The following is a 26,266-nucleotide window of genomic DNA, read 5'->3' on the forward strand; positions in this document are numbered from 1 at the left end:
TGCTGATGATTGAGAGTAGACTGATGGGGCGGTAATTGGCCGGATTGGATTTGTCCTGCTTTTTGTGGACAGAACATACGTGGGTAATTTTCCACATTTTCGGGTAGATGCCAGTGTTGTAGCTGTACTGGAACAGCTTCCTACTCAGTGTGGGTGAAGAGCTCTGCTGACTTAGGGATGAAGGATTTCTAATATGCTTCATTGCCCAAGGTATTCCAGCTTACAGAGTCCACAGCACAGAAACAGGCCATTCGACCCAACTGGTCTATGCTGGCGTTTATGCTCCACACGAGCCTCCTCTCTCCCTTCTATTCCTTTCTCCCTTGTGTGCTTATCAAGCTTCCCCTTAAATGCATCTATACTATATGCCTCAACTACTCTTTGTGGTAGCACGTTCCACATACTTACCACTCTTTGGGTAAAGAAGTTACTCCTGAATTCCCTATTGGACTTATTAGTGACTATCTCATATTTATGTCCTCTAGATTTGGACTCCTCACAATTGGAAACATTTTCTCTACGTCTACCCTATCAAACTCTTATTATCTTAAAAACCTCTTTCAGGTCACCCTTCAGCCTTCTCTTTTCTGGAGAAAAGAGCCCCAGCTTGTTTAGTCTTTCCTGATAAGTACATCCTCTCAGTTATAGTATCATCCTTGTGAATCATTTTTGCACCTTCTCCAATGCCTCTATATCCTTCTTATAATAGAGATCAGAACTGTTCACTGTACTCCAAGTGTGGTCTAACCAGGTTCTATACAAGTTTAACATAACTTCTCTGCTTTTCAATTCTATCCCTCTAGAAATGAACCCCAGTGCTTGGTTTGCCTTTTTTTAAGGCCTTATTAACTTGCATTGCTACTGTGTGATGTGTATCTGTACCCAGAGATCACTTTGCTTCTCCATCCCATTTAGACTCTTATTATCCAAGCAATATGTGGCCTCATTATTCTTCCTATCAAAATGCACCACCTCACACTTATCTGTATTGAAATTCATTTGCGAATTACGTGGCCATTTCTGCACATTTATTTTGTCTTCTTGCATTTTGACGCATTCTTCCTTGTATTAACTGCACCTTCCAAGTTTCTTAACTTGGTTGTAGAGAAGGCCAGATGGTTATTGTTCAGCCTTGCACACTTCCAGCCCTTTGTTATGGATGATGATTCATCTCTTCGTCTGCACTTGGGCATCTGATTACTCAGCTTTGGCTGTTAGGGAGATAAGGATGCTGACACCTCTACTTGGTGAGGGTGGGGTGGGGTATTTTAGGCTTGCTGCAATCTATGCTTATTTGGGATGCATCTATATGTGCTTGGCCGGGGGGAGGCACATGGGGGTTTCCTCCAGGTTTTGGGTGGGGTCAACTTTCTGCAAAGGATGGGTAGTTGATCTCTGTTCCCTAGTGGGGGGGGTTGTTGTTACTTCCCACGAACTCTGCTTATTGTGGGTGTATGCGTATATGTGTGTATGTGATCCCTGCTCACTGGGGGGGCAGGGGATTTTTTTTCAGGAGGGACTTATTCTGAACTTTGATTATTGCTTCACCTAACTTTTTCGCTGTGCTTCGTTCCTATGGAAGATAGATTTGTTCGCTTGATTATTTTGTGAACAAATGTTCCAAATGTTATCCTATTTTCCTTCTACCAGCCAATGCTTCTTTTTTAAATCAGTCAGTCTTGCTTACTCATTGGCTGCCATTTATAGTACTTGTTGTTAAATGCAGCTGTTATCAGTTAAATCAGATGTTCCCAGCAACTGTTTTCCTTTCACCTCCATGAATCAATCCTTCTATGCTAATATATTCCTGTTGACATACTTTAAACTGCTGAAATATGCTTTCCTAATTTTCATTTTAAATGCGTGTGCTGGCAAATGCTTCCTGACTAAAGTAGTGGACAGAGGAATGTCAATGGATGTTATTTATATGGACTTCCAGAAGGCATTTAATAAGGTCCCACATAAGAGACTGTTAGCTAAGTTAGAAGCCCATGGAATCGAGGGAAAAGTACGGACTTGGTTAGGAAATTGGCTGAGCGAAAGGCGACAGAGAGTAGGGATAATGGGTAAGTATTCACATTGGCAGGATGTGACTAGTGGAGTCCCACAGGGATCTGTCTTTGGGCCTCAATTATTCATAATATTTATTAACGCCTTAGATGAAGGCATAGAAAGGCTCATATCTAAGTTTGCCGATGACACAAAGATTGGTGGCATTGTAAGCAGTGTAGATGAAAACATAAAATTACAAAGTGATATTGATAGATTAGGTGAATGGGCAAAATTGTGGCAAATGGAATTCAATGTAGACAAATGTGAGGTCATCCACTTTGGGTCAAAAAAGGATAGAACAAGGTACTTTCTAAATGGTAAAAAGTTAAAAACAGTGGATGTCCAAAGGGACTTAGGGGTTCAGGTACATAGATGATTGAAGTGTCATGAACAGGTACAGAAAATAATCAAGAAGGCTAATGGAATGTTGGCCTTTATATCTGGAGGACTAGAGTACAAGGGGGCAGAAGTTATGCTGCAGCTATACAAAACACTAGTTAGACCGCACCTGGAGTACTGTAAGCAGTTCTGGGCACTGCACCTTCGGAAGGACATATTGGCCTTGGAGGGAATGCAGCATCGGTTTACTAGAATGATACCTGGGCTTCAAGGGTTAAGTTACGAGGAGAGATTACACAAATTGGGGTTGTATTCTCTGGAGTTTCAAAGGTTAAGGGGTGATCTGATCGAAGTTTATAAGATATTACGGGGAATGGATAGGGTGGATAGAGAGAAACTATTTCCGCTGGTTGGGGATTCTAGGAGTAGGGGGCACAGTCTAAAAATTAGAGCCAGATCTTTCAGGAGCGAGCTCAGAAAACATTTCTACACACAAAGGGTGGTAGAAGTTTGGAACTCTCTTCCGCAAACGGCAATTGATACTAGCTCAATTGCTAAATTTAAATCGGAGATAGATAGCTTTTTGGCAACCAAAGGTATTAAGGGATATGGGCCAAAGGCAGGTATATGGAGCTAGATCACAGATCAGCCATGATCTTATCAAATGGCAGAGCAGGCTCGAGGGGCTGAATGGCCTACTCCTGTTCCTATGTTCCTATAATTTTGCTATTTTGAAACCTTATTCTTCTCTCTCACACAATTTGTTTTGTGAATGGGATACATTGTAACGTTATGTGCTGTCGCATTATACTGAAATCAGCCATGCACATATAAGCTCACAGCGCCATCTACCGGCATAGTACCTTTTTTTGTAAGGAGTCACTGTGGTTTGCCCCACTGTTATCAACCCAAATTAAAGAAAACTAACACATGTGCCCCCTTATTTTAAGGTGTCACAAACAACAAACACATAAACCATACAATAGAGAAAGGAAACATCAAATTAAATAATAATGCTATTGTCCCTATCCATTATACACTTCAGTCCCTGTGGTGCCCACTGGTCACAGAATCTCAAGACCACTCACCATTTTTAATTCTTAATAGATGAACATGCAAAGATCTTGTACATAGATTGCACTTTAGTGGTTTTTTAACCTATATACACAGAAATAAAATTACCTCAACATGTGGAGTGTCTCCCAGTTGTAGATTGTTGAACATTGCTGCATAATCGCCATTCAAGCTCATTAATTCTTCATGAGACCCTCTCTCAGTTATACAGCCATCCTTCATTAACAGCACCTCATCACAGTCCACCAGATACTGCTCAAGTTAGACAGAGAATCAATTAATTATCTCATGCATCTTTATAACTCACACACTTAAGATTTTGATCAACCACAGGTTTGCAAGAATGTCCAACATTTTGTCCAGTTTTATTGTATTGGTTATGACCAAGTGTAAATTATGGCACAGACCTACCAACGCTTTGCTAATCAGAAAATTCCACTCACCAATTAGCCACGAACAAGTTACTTTCTATCTTTGCCAAACTGAAAAACAAAGCAACTTAACAGCTTGCAATATTGATAGGTTTACCCCTGCAGCTCCTGTCATCATATTCTGTTTTCCTGCTTCACCTTAAACATTGTGGCCTACTGTCCCTACCCAACTGCCAAGTGCCTTAACAATACCAAAAGTGATTTTTTTTTTTAAAAAGAACATTTTTTCTGATTAAAATTCAACGTTTTTGAATTTTAAAAGTTAAGCAACCTTTTTTAAAAATGAAAATAGTAGATAACTTTCCATTGTGTCATCTTCATTCTTTAAATCAATTTTGACCACCACATGAAAATAGGAATTGCCTTCACATGGAGGAAAAATGCCTTGACACTCTCCCTTAAAAAAATGGCATCCTTGGCCATCAATCTAGGCAACAATGAAAGTTACATGACAATAAAAGTGAAATGAATCAGCACAAACATTACAACGAGCAATGAAATTGCTGTATACCATTCGATGACAACAGATTTGAACCATATCAGGAGGCAGCTTTATTGAGGCTTAACTTAATTAAGGAAGACTTCCTCTGGTAAGTTACATCTCCCACTGTTCCTCATTCTTCCAATCTCTATATACAAACTGGAAGTACAAAGTGTAATATAAAAACTGGAATGCAGCTCTGCAGACTTGCATTTCAAGCAAGCTTACAGCACTCAAGTTTTTGTCACTGCGGGCTTTCAATACAAACATGCAGAATGCTTTAAGTCATTACCCTGCAAATGGCCTCAAGCAGAACATGGCACTTGGTGGTCCAAGAATTAGCCACTGCATGAGTTAAGCAAGCTCTAACTTTTCCTGATGAGTCCAGCCATGTCAGGGGATAAATAGAGATGTACTTCACCATCCGATTATCTAAGTGCTTAGTGACAGGTTGTCCTAAAGTGAAACTAGGATCTGTCTAGACTAACAAAGATCCTTTATCTAGCTAAATAGTAGGCAAATTCCCTGGTATTTCTCCAGAAGGCTGTGTTGCCTGCCTGGTGCCAGGGTTCGGGACATCTGCTCTGGGCTGGAGAGGAACTTGCAGTGGGAGTGGGAGGATCCAGTTGTTGTGGTCCACGTGGAAACCATGTGGAAGAGGTTCTGCTTAGGGAGTATGAGCAGCTAGGGGCTAAATTAAAAAGCAGAACCTCAAAGGTAATAATCTCTGGATTATTACCTGAGCCATGAGCAAATTAGCATAGGGTAAATAAGATTAGAGAGTTAAATTCGTGGCTCAAAGATTAGTGTGCCAGAAATGGGTTTCGATTCATGGGGCACTGGCACCAGTACTGGGGAAAGTGCGGGCTGTACCATTGGAACGGGCTTCATCTGAACCGTGCTGGGGCCAGTGTTCTGGCGAATTGTATAACTAGGGCAGTAGAGAGGGCTTTAAACTAAATAGTGGGGGGAGGGATCAAGTAAAGGAAGATGTGATAAATTAAAGAAAGAAGACAAGGCAAGAGAGCAAGGTAGCAATAAGGGAAATGATAAATCATAGAGTGGCAGGAAGGGACAGAGCATGCAAACTTAAGAGTGTGCCAGCAGATAAGGCTGGAGGTTGCAAAAATAGTAACAAAAATGCACTAAAAGCTTTGTATCTGAATGTGCTTTGCATTCGTAACAAAATGGATGAATTGACAGCTCAAATAGAAATAAATATGTACGATCTGATAGCCATTACGGAGACATGGCTGCAAGGTGACAAAGGCTGGAACCTGAATATTCAAGGGTACTTGACATTTTGGAAAGACAGGAAGCTCGGAAAAGGTGGTACAGAGGGATCTGGGTGTCCTAGTACATGAATCACAAAAAGTTAGTATGCAGGTATATCATGTGATTAGGAAGGCAAATGGAATATAAAAATAGAGATGTTTTGCTACAGTTATACAGGGCATTGGTGAGACCACACCTATTATACTGTGTGCAGTCTTGGTCTCCTTATTTAAGAAAGGACATCATTGCTTTGGAGGCAGTTCAGAGAAGGTTCACTCGACTGATTGCTGGCATGAGGGGGTTATCTTATGAGGAAAGGTTGGACAAGTTGGGCCTGTATACACTGGAGTTTAGAAGAATGAGAGGTGATCTTATTGAAACTCCCCTGAGGGGACTAGAAGGGGTAGATACTGAGAGGATGTTTCCCATTGTGGGAGAGACTAGAACTAAGGGACACAGTTTAAAAATAACAGGTCTCCTATTTAAGACGGAGATGAAGAGAAATTTTTTCTCTGAGGGTCGTGAGTCTGTGGAACTCCCTTCCCCAGACAGCGGTGAGGCAGAGTCATTGAATATTTTTAAGGTTGAGTTGGATAGATTCCTGATTAACAAGGGAGTCAAAGGTTATAGTGGGTAGACGGAAAAGTAGGGTTGAGATCACAATCAGATCAGCCATAATCTTATCAAATGGCAGAGCTGCTCAAGGGGCTGAATGGCCTACTCCTGCTCTTAATTCGTATGTTCGTACGTATGTTCATATGTACATGCAAGCTAGTTTCCTCTCAATTCAAGTAATTACAAGCAACAGATAAAATTTCTGCACCATGATTTCCTTCCAATATCACTTTCTCCCGCCCCCCCCCCACCCCCAAGAGGCTCCCAATTATTAGAAACTATTGAGTATTTTGGTCTTGATACATAGTAAGGTTTGCCATGGGTGCAATTTCCAACTATCAACTTGAAGGAAAACTCCAGTTGTGCTATACAAAATTTATGCTTGCAAAGTTTAACTTCATATTTTAGATTACATCAATGGCAATTTTATGTGATAGTCACAGATGGACTCTTTTTGCCCATCATCCCCTTCCTTCAAATATTGAAATTTCTACGAGTTACACAACCGTGATCACAATAAAACATTTTCTTCACTGTTGCTAATATTAATGTGGAAAAGGCCCGGTCAACTAAAAAATAATTGGAACTGTGTCTTGGCAGTCTCAAAAAAAAATCTAGTCCCAGGCTGACTGGATTAATTACTTGGACAGGTGCCAGTTATCAAACAGATAGAAATTGTGTAAATATACAATGTTCAGTGTAAATATAACTGATTAAAAAAATCAGGTTTTATCAAAAAAATAAAAATCAGAAAAGGAATCTTAATTCTTATTTTGTGCGTCTGCTTCAAAGATTCTTACTATTTCTTAACGGCAACAGCAGCTCCTTTCTCTATGATGCAAGTTACCTGGAGCTGGTGGGTGATAAAGAGAACAGTCTTCAAATTCAGCTGCTTTTTAATAGCATTGTTAAAGATGTGGTTTCCTACATGAGCATCCAGTGCACTGAGTGGATCATCCAAGATATAAATACTCCTGTCGCTGTACAAAGCACGTGCCAAACTGATCCTCTGTCGTTGTCCTCCACTCAAGTTAGCCCCACGTTCTCCCACCTGTATGCCAACCAAATAGTGCAATGCTATCAGCCCACAGAAGTAAAATTCTGGCTTCAATGCTCAGTCAGCAATGTAAGAATTCTGATTTGAAGCCCGTCTCCATCTGTACCGTAGCTTCAAATGAGTGAACAGATACCATTCCAGATTCAATTACCTATATTGGTGAGTAGACTATAAGCAGGATTTTTATAGTACTCCGACCCTTCACAATTTCGCTTCATTTAAAAGGTGAAACCTTCATGTTAGAGGTAAAGCTGATGAAAGTCTTTTAAAGCAATGAAGTATTGCCATATTTCTTGAAACATATTTTGTTATCTCAATAGAGCGTCAATTGTTAGTCAACAAGTGAAAGAAAGAACAAACGTGCATTTAATGTAGCATTTTTCATGACCTCAGGATGTCCCAAAGCACTTTATAGCCAATAAAGTACTTTTGAAGTGTAGTCACCGTTATAATTTAGGGAAATCGATAAGACCTTTTCATTCACCCAACAGTTGGTGTTTAGGCACAAAGTACTGGTACAGTGGTAATATTACCAAGATACTTTGATACCTCCAGATCACTGAAGGCCAAACTGAGATAATTTCTAGGGTGACGATGTTGTAACGGTTGAGTGTGAATTAAAAAAAATAATAGGTAATGGAGTCCATTCAGGTTTTAAATGATAGTACAGATAGGTGTTGCATAGCAGGTAAGAGAAACATTGAGCTTAAGGGTATATTTATGCACAAAGCAGACTAAAGATTTATTTTAAAACACTATTTTGTTATAAGCATTTTGAATAAGCATTTTGAACAAAGGCTATTTATAAAAAGAGGGGTATCCCCCACAGAGTAAAAGGAGTACATCCACCCTGGAGAAACCACGTATTAAGCACGCACATCAAAAATGTCATCACGACAACCTGCATTAATTTAGCACCTTTAATGTAGTAAAAATGCCCAAGGCTGCTTCAGAGGCAAAAAAAAAATGTATAGAAAGATATTATGTGAAGAATATCTTTCTATACAATATAGGTAATCTATTTTCATCTTCCTTACACCATTGAAGCATGCCAAAGTAGTAGTTTTGGAGGGGAAGGGCTACTCATAGGAGCTGTATATCAACTTTCAGTCCAAAGACAAAGTTACATGCCGCAATTAAATCTAGAAAGCAGTGTTTTTTAACTACATGACGTGTGCTCTTTGTGGCAGCCTTGCACGTGCTAACTAGAATCTGATTGAGGGATGCTGAAGCAGCAGCTGTGGAATGGATGGAATGACCTTTAATTTGCCCCAAGGACTTCTTCCTGCAAGATAATGGTGTATTTGCACTTCACCATTAATGTGGCTATCTGCTCAGTCACCATTTTCCTTCAAGTCCTAGGAAATAATCAGTTGAGACTGCCTAAATTTCAGTGCAAGGGTTGGGTTTCTGCATACATTTACATAGTGGAAGGAACACTACTGTTCTGAATTGTGCAGCAACAGACGACAATAAGACAATTTCTTCGTCCAAATGTAACTGAGAAGAAGCCTTAGGTTAAAAAGTTGGAGCAAGTCCTAAGGGTTGCCAGTCAGAATGGCAAATCATATGACTGATTTACGAAAAGGGCTTGCAGTTCACCAGCTTGCGAGCCAAAATGAACAGCAAAAGTGCTGTTTTCTATGCAGGAAACTTGAAATCACATGTTCAAAAGAAATTTGAACAATGGAAACATAACTGGTGATCTGAAATGGAAACTAGCAAAGGTTTGCTGGCAGTTTCCAAATAGCTTGCAGAAAATGAATCGGGAATGGGGGAAATCTAACAATCCAAATACAAATGGGTCACGAAAGACTAAATTTGCCCCCATATGACCCCAAATAAAATTAGGTTTTAAACCAACAACTTGCATTTATATAGTGCCTTTAATGTAGTAAAAAGTCCCAAGGAGCATCACAGGAGCTTTACCAAACAAAATTTGATACCAAGCCACATAAGGATATTAGGACAGATAACCAAAAGTTTGGTCAAAGAGGTAGGTTTTAAGGAGTGTCTTAAAGAAGGAGAGAGAGGTAGAGAGGTTTAGGGAGGGAATTCCAGTGCTTAGGGCCTAGGCAGCTGAAAGCATGGCCACTAATGGTTCATTGATTAAAATCATGGATGCACAAGAGGCAAGAATTAAAGGAGCGCAGAGATCTCGGCAGGTTGTCGGGCTGGAGGAGGTTATAGAGATAGAGAGGGGCGAGGCCATGGAGGGATTTGAAAACAGGGATTAGAATTTTTTTAATCGAGGCATTCCCGGACTGGGAGCCAATGTAGGTCAGCAAGCACAGGGATGATGGGTAAACAGGACTTGGTGCGAGTTAGGAAACGAGCAGCAGAGTTTTGGATGAGCTCAAGTTTATGGAGGGTAGAAGATGGGAGGTCAGCCAGGAGAGCACTGGAATAGTCAAGTCTATTGAGGTAACAATAGGTACCTCAATAGAGGTAACAAAGGCATGATGAGGGTTTCAGCAGCAGATGAGCTGAGGCAGGGTAGAGACAGGTGATGTTAAGGAGGTGGAAGTAGGTGGTCTTGGTGATGGAGCAGATATGTGGGCGGAAGCTCATCTCAGGGTCAAACCAGGGTGGTGAAGGTACTTCAGAATATGCAGATCAAGAGACAGGACTAATCAGCTTCACAGATAATTCCAGACTTTTTCCATTTGCATTATAACCATTATTAATCAGCTTAGTTCAGTGTTGCACTCTTGCCTCTGCTTCAGAAGATTTTGGTTCAAACCCCACTCTAAGACTAAGCTTCTGTGCAGTACTAAGGGAATGCTGCATTTTTGGAAGTATCATCTTTTGGATAAGGCCTCATTTACTTCTTCAGGTAGACGCAAAAGATCCCATGGCACTATTTGAAGAACAGCAGGGATTGCTCTCCATGTCGCTGTCATTATTTCTCCCTCAGCTATCCTCACCAAAAAAAAAATCAACTGGTCTTTCAACTGGTTGATACACAAATGGCTGCCGTGTTTGCCTACATACATTATTTTAAATACTTGGTCGTGATGTGCCTGAGGATATCATGTAGATGTAGAGAAAATGTTTCGACTTGTGGGGGTCTGGAGGTCATCAATATAAAATAGTCGCTAATAAATCCAATATGGAATTCAAGCCAAACTTCTTTGTCCAAAGAGTGGTAAGAATGTGGAATGCGATACCACAAGGAGTAGTTGAGGCAAATAGCATGGAAGCATTTAAGGGGAAGCTAGATAAACACTTGAGGGAGAAAGGAAAAAGGGTACCCTGAAAGGGTTAGATGAAGTAGGGAGGAGGCTTGTGCAGAGCATAGACCAGTTGGGCCGAACGGCCCGATAACATGCTGTAGTTTCGATATAACCTCGGTGATGAGGTCCTATATGAATGCAAGTTCTTTCTTCTTTAGTGGATTGCTTGCATGAATTAATTGATGTTGGGTACCGTGATCTAATAGTCTTTCAACAGCCTGACCATCAACTGGAATGTGTTTGGATTTGGATATAACATTTGACACCCCCACCGCCCCCCCAGGTAGGCAATGAAATCCCATCTCTGTTTATACAACCATAAACATTTACACCACAGAGGGATACTTGGCCCATTGTGTGTGCCACCTCTTCATTGGAACCGCCCACTGCCCTGTATATTCCTTCGCTTCAACTAGTTATCACTTTTCCTTTAAAATACACAATGGTCTCTGCCTCAATTATTTCCTGTGCAAAGCATTCAAGATCTAACAACTCTCTGCATAAAGAAATTTCTTTTAACCCCTCTCCTCACTCTTGACAATTTTGAACAGAGGTCCCCTCGTCACCAGAGGAAATAGTCTTTACCTATTCACCTCAGTAAGGCTCTTTTATCATTTTTAAAACCTTTATTAAATTTCCTCTCTGCCTTCATGCTCCAGTGAAATGGTCTCAGTATTTCAAGTCTCTCTTCACAACTATAGATTTCTATCCCTGGCATCATCTTAAGCCACAGCTTGTCAGTCTAATCGTTGGTTGTCATGAACCAGTTTGTGGGACCAATAAGCTTTCACTCTGTCTGCCGATATCAGGGAAAACAGGAAATGTCTACAGAAACCTTTGAAGTGCTTCCAAGATGGCTCCTGGGCTGGCAGCTCCTTTGTTCTGCAACTCTATCCTTGGTCATCTGTTGCCATGTTTTGCCCTTTCTCACCCAATCTCCTCTCTTCCACTGTTCAAGTTCCCCTGGCTCTAATAGTGAGTGCATTTTTAGTTTAAACCACAAGTTCAAGCTGCAAATTCAAAGTTACCTGTGCAGAGCCAACTGCCCATTCCATAACCCTGCTTGTTTTTTTGTTTTCATTGTGCTTTCAACTTCTGGAACACTACTCAAATTTGACTTCACAAGTCCTGGATTCCTCTCCCATCAGAACAATGCTGCTCTACTAGACTATGCTCTAAGACTCAAATGCTAGGAGTCTGCACTGATACCCAGTCGCTTCCAGGTTTTACAGTAACTTCTTCTAGCCTACAGTCCATCCCACACCTGCTGCTGTTACTGGCTGAGCTTCTCACTGTCCTTCAGTGCACTACTGGTTTCTAAGCTTTATTTTGCTGCTGTGGGGGTCCTGGACAGAAATCCACTTACCCCTGAGCTGAAGTCCATTTCTCCACTGCTTCTGGATCTTATAGTGACATCCAACTTCACCACCATTTTCTATGCTGCGACGGTTCGATTCTAGTGTCTGGCCTGCTGCTGCTACTCTTAAAGGAATTTTTCTCTCTACGCTGAGCTGGCTCTGATCTGCTGGTTCCCATCCTATTCTGGAGTCTGCTCCACTGCTGCCGACTGATTTTCGATCTGCCGCTTACCACCTGCTTCTCATTGTCGCTGACTCCATCCATTGCTCTACTGGTATACTGGATCCGCAGACGTGCATTGCTAATCACTGAGGCCACGACTCACCTCCTGCTCAACCTATGCTGCCTCTTGCTTGATTCTCCACACCTCTTTGGCTCTCTATTTTCCACAGCAATACCTCTAGCAGTGTTCCCACTGATAATCACCCTCCACACCTGTCGATGTTCCAAGCTGACTCCACCCTATCTACAAGTCAACTTCATTCCACTACAGGACTGCTGACTTTAACTTTGGACTCTCTCTTATTGCCTCTTTCCTATTTTCCATTTACAACCAGGATATATCTATTCTAATCTGTGCCATGCCTATCTAACCTGAGTTTGTGTGTCCATGTGCACCTTTGGTTGCCACTTCGGACTCGAGCCAATTACTTTGATCTCCCTTTTCCTTCTCTTTACTGTTCTTGGACCCTTCTCTCCTGTCTCTTTGCCTTCCTGTTACCCAGTCATGCCATCTTTCAGTTATTTTGGCCCCACAAACCCCAAACCCAAACCCAACCCTTCACTATTTCTTGACAAAAGAAAGAGTGTTACCACATAACCTAAAGGGGATACATTTTCGTTGTATAACTGTCCTGAAAGGAACAGCTTAGTATATTTTTGGATGTTCATTATCCAGTACATAGAATTACACAGGATCTACAGCACAGAAACATGTCATTCGGCCCAACTGGTCTAGGCCGGTGTTATACTCCACTCTAATTATTCTTCCCAACTTGCCCCCATCCCTCTATTCCTTTCTCCCTCATTTATGCATCAATGCTATCTGCTTCAACCACTCCATGTGGCAGTGAGTTTCACATTCTCATCACTGCGTAAAGAAACTCCTCCTAAATTCTTTATTTGATCTGTTATTTTTATGGTCCTTGTTCTGAACTCAACCACAAGTAGAAACAGTTTCTCCACATCTACCCTATCGAACTGCTTCATAATTTTAAAGACCTCTATCAAGTCTCTTCTTAATCTTCTCTTTTCCATAGAAAAGAGCCCCAGCCTGCTCAGTTTTCCCAAAAAATGCATCCTCTCAATTCTGGTAACATGCTGGTAAATCTTTTCTGCACTTTCTCCAGTGCTTTAATATGCTTTTTATAGTACGGAGACCACAACAGCACTCAAAGTACTACAAGTGTGGACCTAACCAAGGCTCTGTATAAGTTAAACATTACCTCCCTGCTTTTGTGTTCTATTACTCTGCAAATGAACCCCAGTACATTGTTTGCACTCTTTATGGCCTTACCAACTTGTGTTGCTACTTTTAGTGATTTATGTATCTGTATTTTCAGATCTCTTTGCTCCTGTATGCCATTTAGTTTGTTACTTCCCAAGGAATAAGTGCCTTCTTATTCCCCACCAATGAACTACATAACACTTGAATTTCATTTGCCATTTATCCGCCCACTCTGAAAGCCTGTTTATGTCTTCCTGTTGTTTGCTAGTTCACCACGTTATTACCAATTGAATATCATTTGCAAATTTTGACACCATATCTCCAATTTCTCAGTCCAAATAATTTATATAATATTATATGGTGAACAACAGTGGTCCCTGCACTTCCCATTGTTGAAATCTGTCAAGCAACACAAAGGAAACCCAAAAAAACTTGGGCCGGCTGGATGAATTAGCAGAATATTTGATACTCAAACATATGGCTAATCTAATCTATTCCAACATATTCTGTTGAGGCTAGAGAATTTATTCCAAACTTTTAGCAACAGGAGATCCAACAGAAGAAGCTAAGAACCTTTAGCTGAGGAAAAACAAAATAGCATAAGATGGCATAGGTCCTGGGGCTATGTAAGATACAGAAGTAGAACACATGTGGCACCACCTATCTGCAGTCACACTGCAACACTTTTACATGGGTTTGCACAGAATCTACCGAGCCAACATTTACTCTTAAGGCGTAGAGAGGATGTGAAATCAGGAATAAAAAAAAACAATGCTCAACAGGCTGAAAGTGTTCAAAGACTGTAATACACCATGCAATATGAAAGAATAATAAATGATTTAAGTAAATTGCCAGTTAAGCACGCAACGTAACCACAATAGAAACATTAGTACTGTTCATACCTCTGTCATATCTCCATTGGGTAATATTGCAAGATCAGGTCTCAGGCAGCATGCAGCAAGCACATTGTTGTATCTGTGTTGATGAAGAGAGCAATTTAATCTCACTCAATACGTTAATTTCAGTCAAAAACAGCCACAGGTCAAAAAACATTTTGGGTCTTCACAAATATAGGTTAAATAGTACACATCAACAAGGTCACCAATAAATCAGATCTAATATTAACAGTACACAGCTATTAAAGCACTAATTGAACAAACAACAATTCCTAAACTATATATTTTTTGAGTATAGCAATTAGCACTTTTTAAAACTCCTGCATTACAAGCTTGTATAATGTGGCAGTGTTGAATTGTTCAAAGCTTCCATCAGTTTCTGAATAATACAGGCTAATTTACAGTATTCTAACAGTGGTATCACAGGTGTTTCAGAATACCTGTGGCCAGATAACTGACCAGTCTCCATCAGAAATAGGTATTTTGAATAAAAATTATGATCGACCAATGGCACATATCACAACTTTATCAACTGGCCTTTATAGATGATGTGAAAGAGAACAATCAAATATAACTACAAAAGTACTTATTAATTTTGAAGTTCATGGATCGGATTTATGAAATAGATGGAAAACAGAAATCTGCAAAATTCTATATGTATAGATTTACAACAGCCTGCCATATCAGTCTGTGATTGTTCTAATCTAGAGTTCAAAGCTTAGACTTTACGGCAACCATTTGTTGGATGTATAACCATGTAGGGCTGTGCAGTACCTGCAGTGACACCCACAAAAACTGTGATTTGTTGGCCTCTTTAAAGATGTTAGATTGTAATTGTTCGTTGAAGAGCCCACTGACTATCCCTCGATCCTGCTTGTTCTTTGTTTTCACTGTGCTTTTTTCAACAGTTGGAACTCTGCTCAAATTTCACTTTCCAAATCCTGGATTCCTCTGCCATCAGGATTATGCTGCTCTACTTGATACACGAAGACTCGGCTGCTGTGGTTTTGCTCTGCTACTCTGTCGCTTCGAGTTTCAAGGTAACTTTTTCTAGCCTACAGCTCATCTCCCACCTGCTGCTGTATATGGTGACAGCTCTATTCCTGGCCAGAATGGAGATGATTAGGTAATTCTCCCATCAATCACGCTTGCAGAATACTATCTTAAGTCCCGACCCTCCTTCAACTCATTTGCTGACACAATGGTGTCAATAGGCACTCTGGTTACCTGCTGAGCTTCTGACTGTCCTTCAGTGCACTGCTGGTGTCAGTTTTACTTTGGTCTATGTGGGTCCTGGACAGAAATCCACTTTCTCCTGTGCCGGAGTCCATTTCTCTGCTGCTTCCAGTGACCTCCAATGTTGCCGCTGTTTTCTAAGGAAATTATTCTCAGCTGGGCCGTCTCGATTCTAGTGTCTGGCCTGCTGCTTTCTCAGTTTTCTGACCAGCTGCCAGAGATTTTTCACTACACTGATGTAGCTCATCCGGTCTTGCTGGTTCCCATCCTGCTCTGGATTCTGCTTCATTGCTGCTAAGTGATCTTTGCTCTTCCGCTCTCCGCCTGCTTCCCATTTGCTGACCCCATTCATCTCTCCGCTGGTATACTGGATCTGTTGGTATGCATTACTTATCACCGAGGCCACTACTTATCTCTGCTGGATTCCTGGATCAACCTATGTTCACTCAATGTCGATTCTCCACGGGTCCTCTGCTCTCCATTTTCCATGGGAAAACCTCTAGCAGTGCACCTGCCGATACTATGCACCTCAACTGCTCCTGGACTCACTCGGCCTCTACACCCAACTCTGAACCTGGACATTAGGTCGTCGATGCTACAAGCTGAGTCTGCCCATCTACATGTCAACTTCATCCCACCATGGGACTGTGAATTCAACTTTGAACTCTCTCTTATTGTCTCCTCCCTATTCTCCATTTACAACCAGGATGTATCCATTCTAATCTTTGCCAAGCCTATGTAACCTGAATTAACATGGATTTATAAAAGGTAAATCATGTTTGATAAACCTACTGGAGTTCTTTGAGGATGTAACTAGTAGAATAAAAAAGAGGGAACCAGTGGATGTGGTGTATTTGGATTTTCAGAAGGCTTTCGATAAGGTCCCACACAAGAGGTTGGTGAACAAAGTTAGAGCACATGGAATTGGGGGTAATATACTGGCATGGTTTGAGAATTGGTTAACAAACAGAAAACGGAGAGTAGAAATAAATGGGTCTTTTTCAGGTTGGCAGACTGTGACTAGTTGGGTACTGCAGGGTGCTTGGGCCCCAGTTATTCACAATCTAAATCAATGAATTGGATGAGGGGACCAAATGTAATATTTCCAAGTTTGCTGATGACACAAAACTAGGTGGGAATGTGAGTTGTGAGGAGGATGCAAAGAGGCTTCAAGGAGATATATAGGCAGGCTAAGTGAGAGGGCAAGAACATGGCAGATGGAATATAATGTGGAAAAATGTGAAATTACCCACTTTGGTGGGAAAAACAGAAATGCAGAGTATTCTTTAAATGGTAAGAGATTGGGAAATGTTGATGTTCAAAGGGACCTGGGTGTCCTTGTAAATGAGTCACTGAAAGCTAACTTGCAGGTGCAGCAAGCAATTAGGAAGGCAATTGGTATGTTGTCCTTCATTAAAGGAGGATTTGAGTACAGGAGTAAAGATGTCGTACTGCAATTATATAGGGCCTTGGTGAGACCGCACCTGGAGTATAGTGTATAATTTTGGTCTCCTTGCCATAGAGGGAGTGCAATGAAGGTTCACCAGGCTGATTCCTCGGATGGAGGGATTGTCATATGAGAAGAGATTGAGTAGACCAGGCCTGTATTCTCTAGAGTTTAGAAGAATGAGAGGTGATCTCATTGAAACATACAAAATTCTTACAGGGCTCGACAGGATAGACGCAAGGAGGCTGTTTCCCCAGGCAGGGGAGTCTAGAACCAGGGGACACAGTCTCAGAATAAGGGGTAGGCCATTTAGGATTGAGATGAGGACAAATTTCTTCTGAGGGTGGTGAATCTTTGGAATTCTCTATCCCAGAGGGCTGTGGAGGCTCAGTCATTGAGTACATTCAAAACAGAAATCGATAGATTTCTAGATATTAAAGGCATCAAGGGATATGGGGATGGTGCAGGAAAATGGCGTTAAGGTAGAAGATCAGCCATGATCTTGTTGAATGGCAGAGCAAGCTCGAGGGGCGAATGGCCTACTCTTGCTCCTAGTTCTTGCGTTCTTATCGCTGTGTCCAATCGCGTGTGTATTTTGGCTGCCGCTCTGGACCTGAGCCCATTACTTCTATCTCCTTTTTTCTTTCTCTTCTCTATCTCTCTTGGGCTCTTCTCTCCTGTCTCTCTTTCCCACCACCCCCCCCCACCTCCTGTTATCCAGTCATTTCTCCCTGCTTAGATAATTTGCCCCTCACCAAACCCCTACCCCAATCCTTCTACCTTTCTACTCTCCTGCCGCCGTCCCAAGTTTGACTCTTGGATATACCCATAGCTTCCCTCTGTGCCTCGCTTGGCATTCCCCGACAGGACCATCAAGTTACGAGTCATTGCCTCCTTACAAGCAGCAACCTTAACGGTCCCATCTTCCTCTCTTGCTGACTTTCCCACCCAGCAGGCCCACTGAGGGCTAATCTTGCCAACGGCCTTTCTGTCATGCTCACTCCTCCCACTTCTGACCCCGTGGACTCTGCCAGCAGATCAATCACTCCCCTCTGCATCTTCCTCCTGATTGTCCATTTACTTGCGAACAAGGCCCTTGCTGTCCATGATCTTATTGTGGATGATCCCCTTGACAGAACTTAAATTATAGGTGACAACACTTTTCCCTTACTGAAGCTTCCCCACTTGGCTATACCTTCCATTACCTGCCCCACCCTTACCGCCGCGGTGACATTTTGGTCCTCATCACCAAATCTCACCCTGGCCTGTCCCCCTATTTCTCTGGCACCTTCTCCTCCTTTAGAGCACCTCACCTTGCTCCACTCCTCTTGCCTCTCCTATAAAATCCCTTTTATCTACCGCCCACCCAAACCCCACCCCAAGTTTCTCACCGAAATATTCTTACTCACTTCCTCCCTCAGCATCTGCATTGACCAACCTCTCATTCTCACTGATTTCAATAAAAACTTGCACTTATATAGCGCCTTTAATGTAGTAAAAATATCCCAAGGTGCTTCATTGGAGCATTATCAGACAAAATTTGATAGAGTCATATAGAGATATTAGGACAGGTGACCAAAAGCTTGGTCAAAGAGGTAGGTTTTAAGGAGTGGCTTAAAAGAGAGAGAGAGAGAGAGGAGAGAGAGAGAAAAAGAGCACGCACGCGCTAAGGGCCGAGGCAGCTGAAGGCATGGCCGCAAATGGTGGAGCAATTAAAATCGAGAATGCGCAAGAGGCCAGAATTGGAGGAGCACAGAGATCTCGGAGGGTTGGAGGGCTATGAGGTTACAGAGATAGGGAGAGGCGAGGCTATGGAGGGATTTGAAAACAAGGATGAGAATTTTGAAATCGAGGCGTTCCCGGACCAGGAGCCAATGTGGGTCAGCAAGCACAGGGGTAATGGGTGAATGGGATGGTGCACGTTAGGATACGGGCAGCAGGGTTTTGGATGAGCTCAAGTTTACGAAGGGTGGAAAGTAGGAGCAGGCCAGGAGAGCATTGGATTGGTCGAGTCTGGAGGTAACAATGGCATGGATGTGGTTTCCACAGCAGATCAGCTGAGGCAGGGGCGGAGATATGACAGGAGGTGGAAGTATGTGGTCTTGGTGATGGAAAATATGGCCTTGAAAGCTCAGCTCAGGGTCAAATAGGACGTATAGGTTACGAACGGTCCGGTTCAGTGGCAAGGGAGGGGGATGGAGTCAGTGGCTAGGGAATGGAGTTTGTAGCGAGGATTGAAGACAATGGCTTCAGTCTTCCCAATATTTAATTGGAGGAAACATCTGCTCATCCAATACTGGATGTCGGACAAGCTGTGTGACAAATCAGAGGCAGTGGAGGGGTCAAAAGATGGTGGTGAGGTAGAGTTGGGTGTTGTCAGCATACATGTGGAACCTGACATTGTATTTTCGGATGATGTCGCCGAGGGGCAGCGTGTAGATGAGAAATAGGACAGGGCCAAGGATAGATTCTTGGAGGACTCCAGAGATAGCAGTCCGGGAGCGGGAAGAGAAGCCATTGCCGGAGATTCACTGGCTATGACTGGATAGGAATGGAATCAGGTGAGGGCAGTACCACCCAGCTGGACAATGGAGGAGAGGCGTTGGAGAAGAATGGTGCAGTCAACCGTGTCAAAGGCTGCAGACAGGTCGAGAAGGATGAGGAGAGATAGTTCACCACAGTCATAATCACATTGGATGTCATTTGCGACTTTGATTAAGGCCGTTGCAAAGTTCTGTAATTTTTTCAGAATCAATTGTTTTTCTGCAGTTAACTCTAAATTGTTCCAAGTCCTCCCTTTAGTGCACTTACATTTTCGCTTGCACTGATCCAAAAGCTAACCCAATGTCCCTGCATTAATTATTTGCCAATAATGGAAACAAACTTTCAGTCAAACCCATCATGATTTTGAAAACTTCTATTCGGATCCCCCTTAACTTTCTTTCTTCCAGTGAAAAGAAACTCTAAGTTTTACAAATCTGTTTACAAAATTGTAACCACGCATTCCTCCCAAACTGATGAATCTTCCCCGTCTCCTTTCCATGGCCCAGGACTGGATGCAATTTTACAACTGTGACCCAACCAATATCTTCCACAAATTCAGCATTGCTACCATTTAAATTCAATGCTCCATATATAAAATCTGAACCCCATTTGCCTAAGGTAGACTAGAGTAAGTCAAAAATTCTGATATGGATGGAGAATGCTTACAAACTAAACAATATAAATTCAGCATCCTGCTCAAATATTTTATTGTGCATTATTGATGCAGCTGTTTATACGGCATGCACACCAGACAGCCTCTTGTCCTTCTTCCCTTCTCACTATCAAAGAAAAATTAATGCATCGATTTACTGATAATGTAACATGCTTTATTTACTGCAACTATAAAAACTCTTCCCAGTAACAACAACATTCAAAAAAGTCTTGGGGTCAAACTTAAACAGTACCTTACGATTAGTAGTTGTACAGCTGCCACAGCAGACTACTCCATAAAATGAGTTTCTCCTTCTCCAAATCAGCTGATTCTGTTGTTAAGTTTGCTGCACATTTTTCCCTTTGTCCAAGTAACCCATTGACAACATTGTACTGGGAATAGTCTCATATTTTAAAACTTTACCAACAATTTAATTTTTAATTCCTAAATTCTTACCTTTCTTCATTGTACGCTTTGTTAAACAGAATATTGTCTCTAACAGTGGCATTTTGAATCCAGGCTTGTTGGGCCACATAAGCAAACTCTCCATCAACTGCAATACTTCCTTCCATCAGGGTCATCTGGAATAATCAAAGAAAATTCAGGTTTTCTTTAGGAGGGGGAAAGCAGGAGAATGAGTAAAAAAGCATACACCTTCTAACTTACAATCACAACCCCTTTCCATCCATTTTCTCTCCTCCTGGTTTCTTTTCCCATCCCACAGTTACATCACCTGCTCTCAAGAGGACAGAGGAAGACCTGCTTCCACGCCTTCATCTATGCCATTCACACCAGCCACCTGAAGGAAGTGTAATCACCTGGAACCACAGCACTCTGCTCCAAAGCATTCTTGCATTTGCCTAATTCAAGGATTTGAAGTGGGGCACCATGAACATTGGGTGCAATTCTAGAACGTTAAAAAGCAACCTCATGCACTTCTAGCAGTGGTTGCTGGATAGCAATCAGGCATGAGAACCTAACTGTAGCTCTATCATCCCAGTTGAGATCAGCTAACACAGTAGGATTGGAGATCAAACCATAGGAACATCCTGATCCCTACATTTCAGATATTCATTGCCATAATTGGCTGAACTGTCAGGTGAGCCTAATAGCTTCTTACTGGGAGTGGAAGTCTTGCTGGTGGCAGTAAGTCTGCAAGCAAGATCACTGCATTGCTGTGGGAACATATTTGTTGCAGTGGTTGGAAAGATAAGATTTTTTCTGACAGAGATATCTGACAAACAACTTTGAAGGAGGAACCAAATTAATGCAACAACATTTTGCTGGTTTTAAAATCTGTTCCTGTTTTAAAAAAGGAAAAAAAAAGCCATTCACCTTCCTCCCTGAACAAAAGTCAAGCAGAGTTGTACAGATCTCTTTAATCCTGAAGACCCCACCTCAACAAACAATGATCCATCCCTCCTTTAAAGTTATCAATTCTCAGAGTTTGTTCCACACATGCACTATCATTTGGGGCAAAAAGTTTTTTTTCCAATCTCCAACTATGCTCAAAGCATGTGAATTTTGTACTTAGACTCAAACAATCTCACTGCACAGAAGGAGGACATTCAACCCATTGTGCCCGTTCCAGCTCTTTGAAAGAACTATTCAATTAATCCTACTCCCATGCTCTTTCCACACTGCCCTGCAAATTTTTCCTTTTCAATTATATATCCAATTCCCTTTTGAAAGTTGATACCTTTTAACATTATATATGTTTACAATTGCTATATAAAACACCCTACATTGATCCACTTGTATTATTTCAGCCATCTACATACTTGATCCAAATTTCTCTGAATTTCATCACCTTTCTACTTGTTATCTGCCAATGTAGCTTTGTCTCTTCAGTAAATTGATTACTATTACAGACAACCTGTTCCATATCATGCATAAATATTGTGAGCAGCAAGGTTCCAGAGTGAATTCCAGTGGAACACCAATGATTACTTTGTTCCCCAGGCAAAGCAGTTCCATTTATTACCAACCTTTGTTATCTTTTAAGCCAATGTCCACTATTCCACAAATCTTAACCTTCCCTACTAGTCTTGCAAGAGGAACTTTGTTGAACACAGTTTGAAATCCCAAGTAAACTGCATCTACTGGATTACCCTTGTCCACTACCCTATTAACCTTTTCAAAGAATTGCAGTAGGTTTGTAAAGGATGACTTAAATTACTTCTAAAATTAAACTGCTTGTTCCGATGTTGCCTGTGTTCTTTAGATGTTTATTTATAGCACTTTTATAGAAAGTCTTCTGTTCCACAGTGCTGGTCTGACCAATCTATAATTACCAATCATGTCAAAAGGACACGAAGAGTTACAAGGACAACTGATTCTATAATTAAATTACTCATCCACTGTATGTTTAATTTCTACTGGTGCAGGATTAGAAGTGTTTACATTCAACACTAGGCCTACAATGAAAACCAACACTTCACAAATGTGGATTTGCCTTATATAAAAACTTCAAAAGATTATCTACAATTTTGCAAGTTTAGTCCAAAAACAGTTTTAAAAATGCACCTCAACATGGCTACTGAATATACTGAAAATATTTTATAGATTATCAAAACTTTAAGATACATCACCTGTCCCAACACAGCAGAAATCAAGGATGTTTTGCCAGTTCCCACACTGCCGCAGATTCCGACAAGCTTCTCCTGTCAGAAATTATATTGATCAATTCTTAGTACTTTAGCTATAGGTATTGTTGATTGTAGACATAGGTCTGAAAAACTAATTTTCTTCAACATGAAATTAGAATTTCAAGTATCCAAAGAACTGCTCATTAATCATAGTGAATTAGACTGCAATACCTTGTAATTTATGTAATTAAGTTATATATGTAAAAATAACATTTATTTTAAATATTATAAATTTTCATCATTTCCTGAGACAATTAAACCACTTTTGGATTTTTTTTTTCTTACCTTCTGTATGGAAAGGTTGATGTTATACAGGGTCCTCTGTAGTCTGGAATTGGTCAAAGAAATCCCCTTATTCTCATCTGGACTGGGCTGTTCATCACTGTCTACTAGAAGATGTCCATTCTGCTCAGTTAGTAGACCATTTTGCACATTCTGCTGTATTTTCTTTTTCTCTTTCTTCACTTTATCTTCTCGCTTGTCTTTTTTCAGCTTGGGAGTCATCTTGGGTGAAGACTGAGCACTGGAGTTTGAGCAGTCCCAAGCCAGAGTAGCACTTTTCAGCTCTATGGCATTTTGAGAACATTCTGGCTTTTTTCTTATGATGTGAAACTCTTCCATTAGAAATAAACTCTGAACAGGTTGAAGAGGTGTAAAGTTATGACATCTGGTCAATGGAGGAGGATAAGCCAATGGCACAGGCAGCAATACAGAGCAGCTGGCTAAAGGAGGAGCTGCTGAAGAGCAAATGTAGCTCATTAGTAGCAACTATCTCCTGGCCCAATTACAGCCTGGCAAGACTCGAGCAGGTGGAACATAATTAAAAATGATGGGCTCATGTTGATTTACTTTTTCATAATATCACTGGAGTAATTTGCACTTAAAATGCATTAGGAGCTCTGCTCATGAAACAAGAGAAATATTGAAAAAAAGTTAATTGTTAGCACAATAGTAACATCAATATTTGATTTTAAAAATATTTTTGGGTGAATGTGCTCAAGGTGCAGGATATCAGCGCTGTGTAATGGAACACTTTCACTTTATACCCAGTGTCAATGCCGAGCACTCTGTTAGATGCAGAACAAAACACTCTCTGCTCTGCCCAATAATATGGCTCAATAGCAACTTGTGAGAAACAGCTCCTACCCCACTATTGAGGTCTTTCCATTTAACACACAAGCCATCCTTATAGTCTTTGTTTTCAGTGTATGTATTATCACAATGTATTATCAGGCTCCTGATTTACAGGGGACTGAATCAATCAAATTCCATTTTTTTGCATGGTATTATGGGGTTTTCACTGTTCTGGACATGGAATTCCACAGTGACCAAGACATTTACATCGGTAGCAAACCAACAAGAGTCCGTATTCTTATTCAGTCCCCCATAAGCAATTCCTAAGTCAGGATAACCATTGTTTCCACTCTTGTTCAGGTGAGATGGTGATGAACGTCACTCCTGTTACTTGTTTGCAGGCATCAAATGTCGTACACAAGCAGAAATGTAAGGAAGGAAATGTTTCTTATTAATTGTTTCTATAAAACCAATTTGGCTGGGGTGAATAAAGTAGTGAGCTGTGGTACAGATAGAATTTTTTCGACTTCACTTTCATGCTGCGGCTATACTAAAACAACCAGAGGCACTGATAGGCTGGTTCCTTCAACAGTGGGCTATCACTGACTAGTCTCCATAGAACCTCAGCTTTGAGCTAATTACCCATTTTTCAATATTTAAGTATGATCAAATCACCCTATTGAAACAATTATGTGTTGCTGCAATCTGGAATGATATAATGTTTTTGGAATTTACCGACTAAGTTTTCAACATTAGTGTTGAACAATACTTTGTTTATCCTTTACATAATTCTTACCCCTTCTCAAGCTGACAACTCATGCTGGAGTAGTTACATGGGCAGCAGCAGCCGCCCTCTGTTCAATCAGCAATTGAACTTAGGATTTTTCTGATCTGTATGGCACATACTGTAGTACATTTCCCAATTAAACTATTAGGAAAGCTTGCTTTACACATGTTTAAAAAAATATATAGGCCAAACCTTGGTTACACTTTTAATCACAGATTCACAATTTGAAATTCCACTTGAATGAAATTGGCAGTCACAATCTACAAATCACTTCAAAGCAAAAGACCTCAATTTGACTACATAATAAGTGAACAACTCAATTTACATCCGTACAATATCAAATGCACTACTAACCCATCTAATCCATTTATAATTTAAAATCCTAAATGCATACTGTCTGTAGAATCATACAACAATTTAACTCCTCAAAATCAATCTATTTATTTTAAAGGGAAGGTATTGCAAAGCATTAACATGTTTATACAAGGATGATTCAATATTGTAAATGACTTCAGCTGTTAAATAATTTAGTTTTACCAAAGATGTAAAACATAAAATTGTAAAGTTCACACTTCAACAGAGTTCACTTGCATGTTCCACTTCAACAACAGTGGAAGCTTGACCAAAAAGACAAGAGATTTTGAACCAGGTTCCCCAAAAAGGTCCAAAATTCCTGGATGCAGCAAATTTTGGGAAATGTTATACCACATTAACTAATTATCTAAACTCCTAACTGCAGCAGTAATCTTCATTCAAAAAACAGAAATGCAGGTTTTTCAAAATTACATATCTATCCTATATCACTTTAGATGAGTTTCACAGGTGTTGCCCATTAGTTAATCTGTACATGTAATATTCTGTGCTGTTTCCTAGATTTTCTTTATAGTAATGAAATGGGCAGCATCTTCATGAAAAATGTTTGCCAAAAGATATAAATCATATCCTCATGCTACTCAATTAAAAATAAGACAACAGAAGTTAAAAAACTTCAAAGTCACAAAGTTAGAAGTTTAGTAAGACTGTGTTTTCATATTGTATTAGTTATCTGTGTTATTATGGCCAAGTTTAAAATTGAGCCCAATAAATAAAATTATGTTTCTGAATTGTAAGGAGATAACAGTGCAGTAGGTAAATGACAGTACACTGTAATTGTCCTACACAAGTCATTATAATGACTGGTACCAGTTTGCGTACCTTGCATATTTGTGCAAAAAAAACCTATCATAGAAACTTATTGTACCATGATACATACCAGCCACAAAGGCTTTTAAACCTTCACCAAGTCTGTAGCAAACTGGGAAAACTATTGGCATTGTTAAAGGTGTACATTATACAGTATTATTAATATAATCCAAGTCAACATATCATGACCAAAATACTTAAGGGACCATATTCTCCGTTAGGCTGCTTTCACATGCTTAAAGTTTAGTTATTTAAACAGCAATGTCTATTCTGCACAAAGTTAGCCTTCAATTTTCAGGATTAGAAGACAACGTCATTTAACATAACCACAGGATGTAGCTGAGACTACCCGACTGGCCAGCTTCAGAAGACAGAACTACTCAAGATCGTGAAATCACAAATAGAAGTAATGAACGAGAGTGATTTCAATTGCT

The 26,266-nt window shown here is 40.7% G+C and overlaps 1 protein-coding gene across 5 annotated transcripts in view; it reads right to left on the reverse strand.

The window, feature by feature from the left end:
• The window catches only part of abcc5 (ATP-binding cassette, sub-family C (CFTR/MRP), member 5), a 117,559-nt gene that overhangs the window by 39,521 nt on the left and 51,772 nt on the right, over positions 1-26,266 (reverse strand). For 4 of the 5 annotated variants that reach the window (XM_067995198.1, XM_067995199.1, XM_067995202.1 and 1 more), the window contains 6 exons: positions 23,075-23,422; positions 22,733-22,804; positions 20,598-20,722; positions 14,269-14,341; positions 7,115-7,318; positions 3,574-3,717 (listed from right to left, as the gene is read on the reverse strand). In XM_067995198.1, the coding sequence (XP_067851299.1) occupies positions 3,574-3,717; positions 7,115-7,318; positions 14,269-14,341; positions 20,598-20,722; positions 22,733-22,804; positions 23,075-23,422 (966 nt within the window). The remainder of the gene's footprint in view (positions 1-3,573; positions 3,718-7,114; positions 7,319-14,268; positions 14,342-20,597; positions 20,723-22,732; positions 22,805-23,074; positions 23,423-26,266) is intronic. The other variant, XM_067995200.1, reaches the window with a different exon arrangement.

Source organism: Heptranchias perlo, chromosome 13, assembly GCF_035084215.1.
Source record: "Heptranchias perlo isolate sHepPer1 chromosome 13, sHepPer1.hap1, whole genome shotgun sequence".
In the NCBI taxonomy this organism is placed as follows: domain Eukaryota; kingdom Metazoa; phylum Chordata; class Chondrichthyes; order Hexanchiformes; family Hexanchidae; genus Heptranchias; species Heptranchias perlo.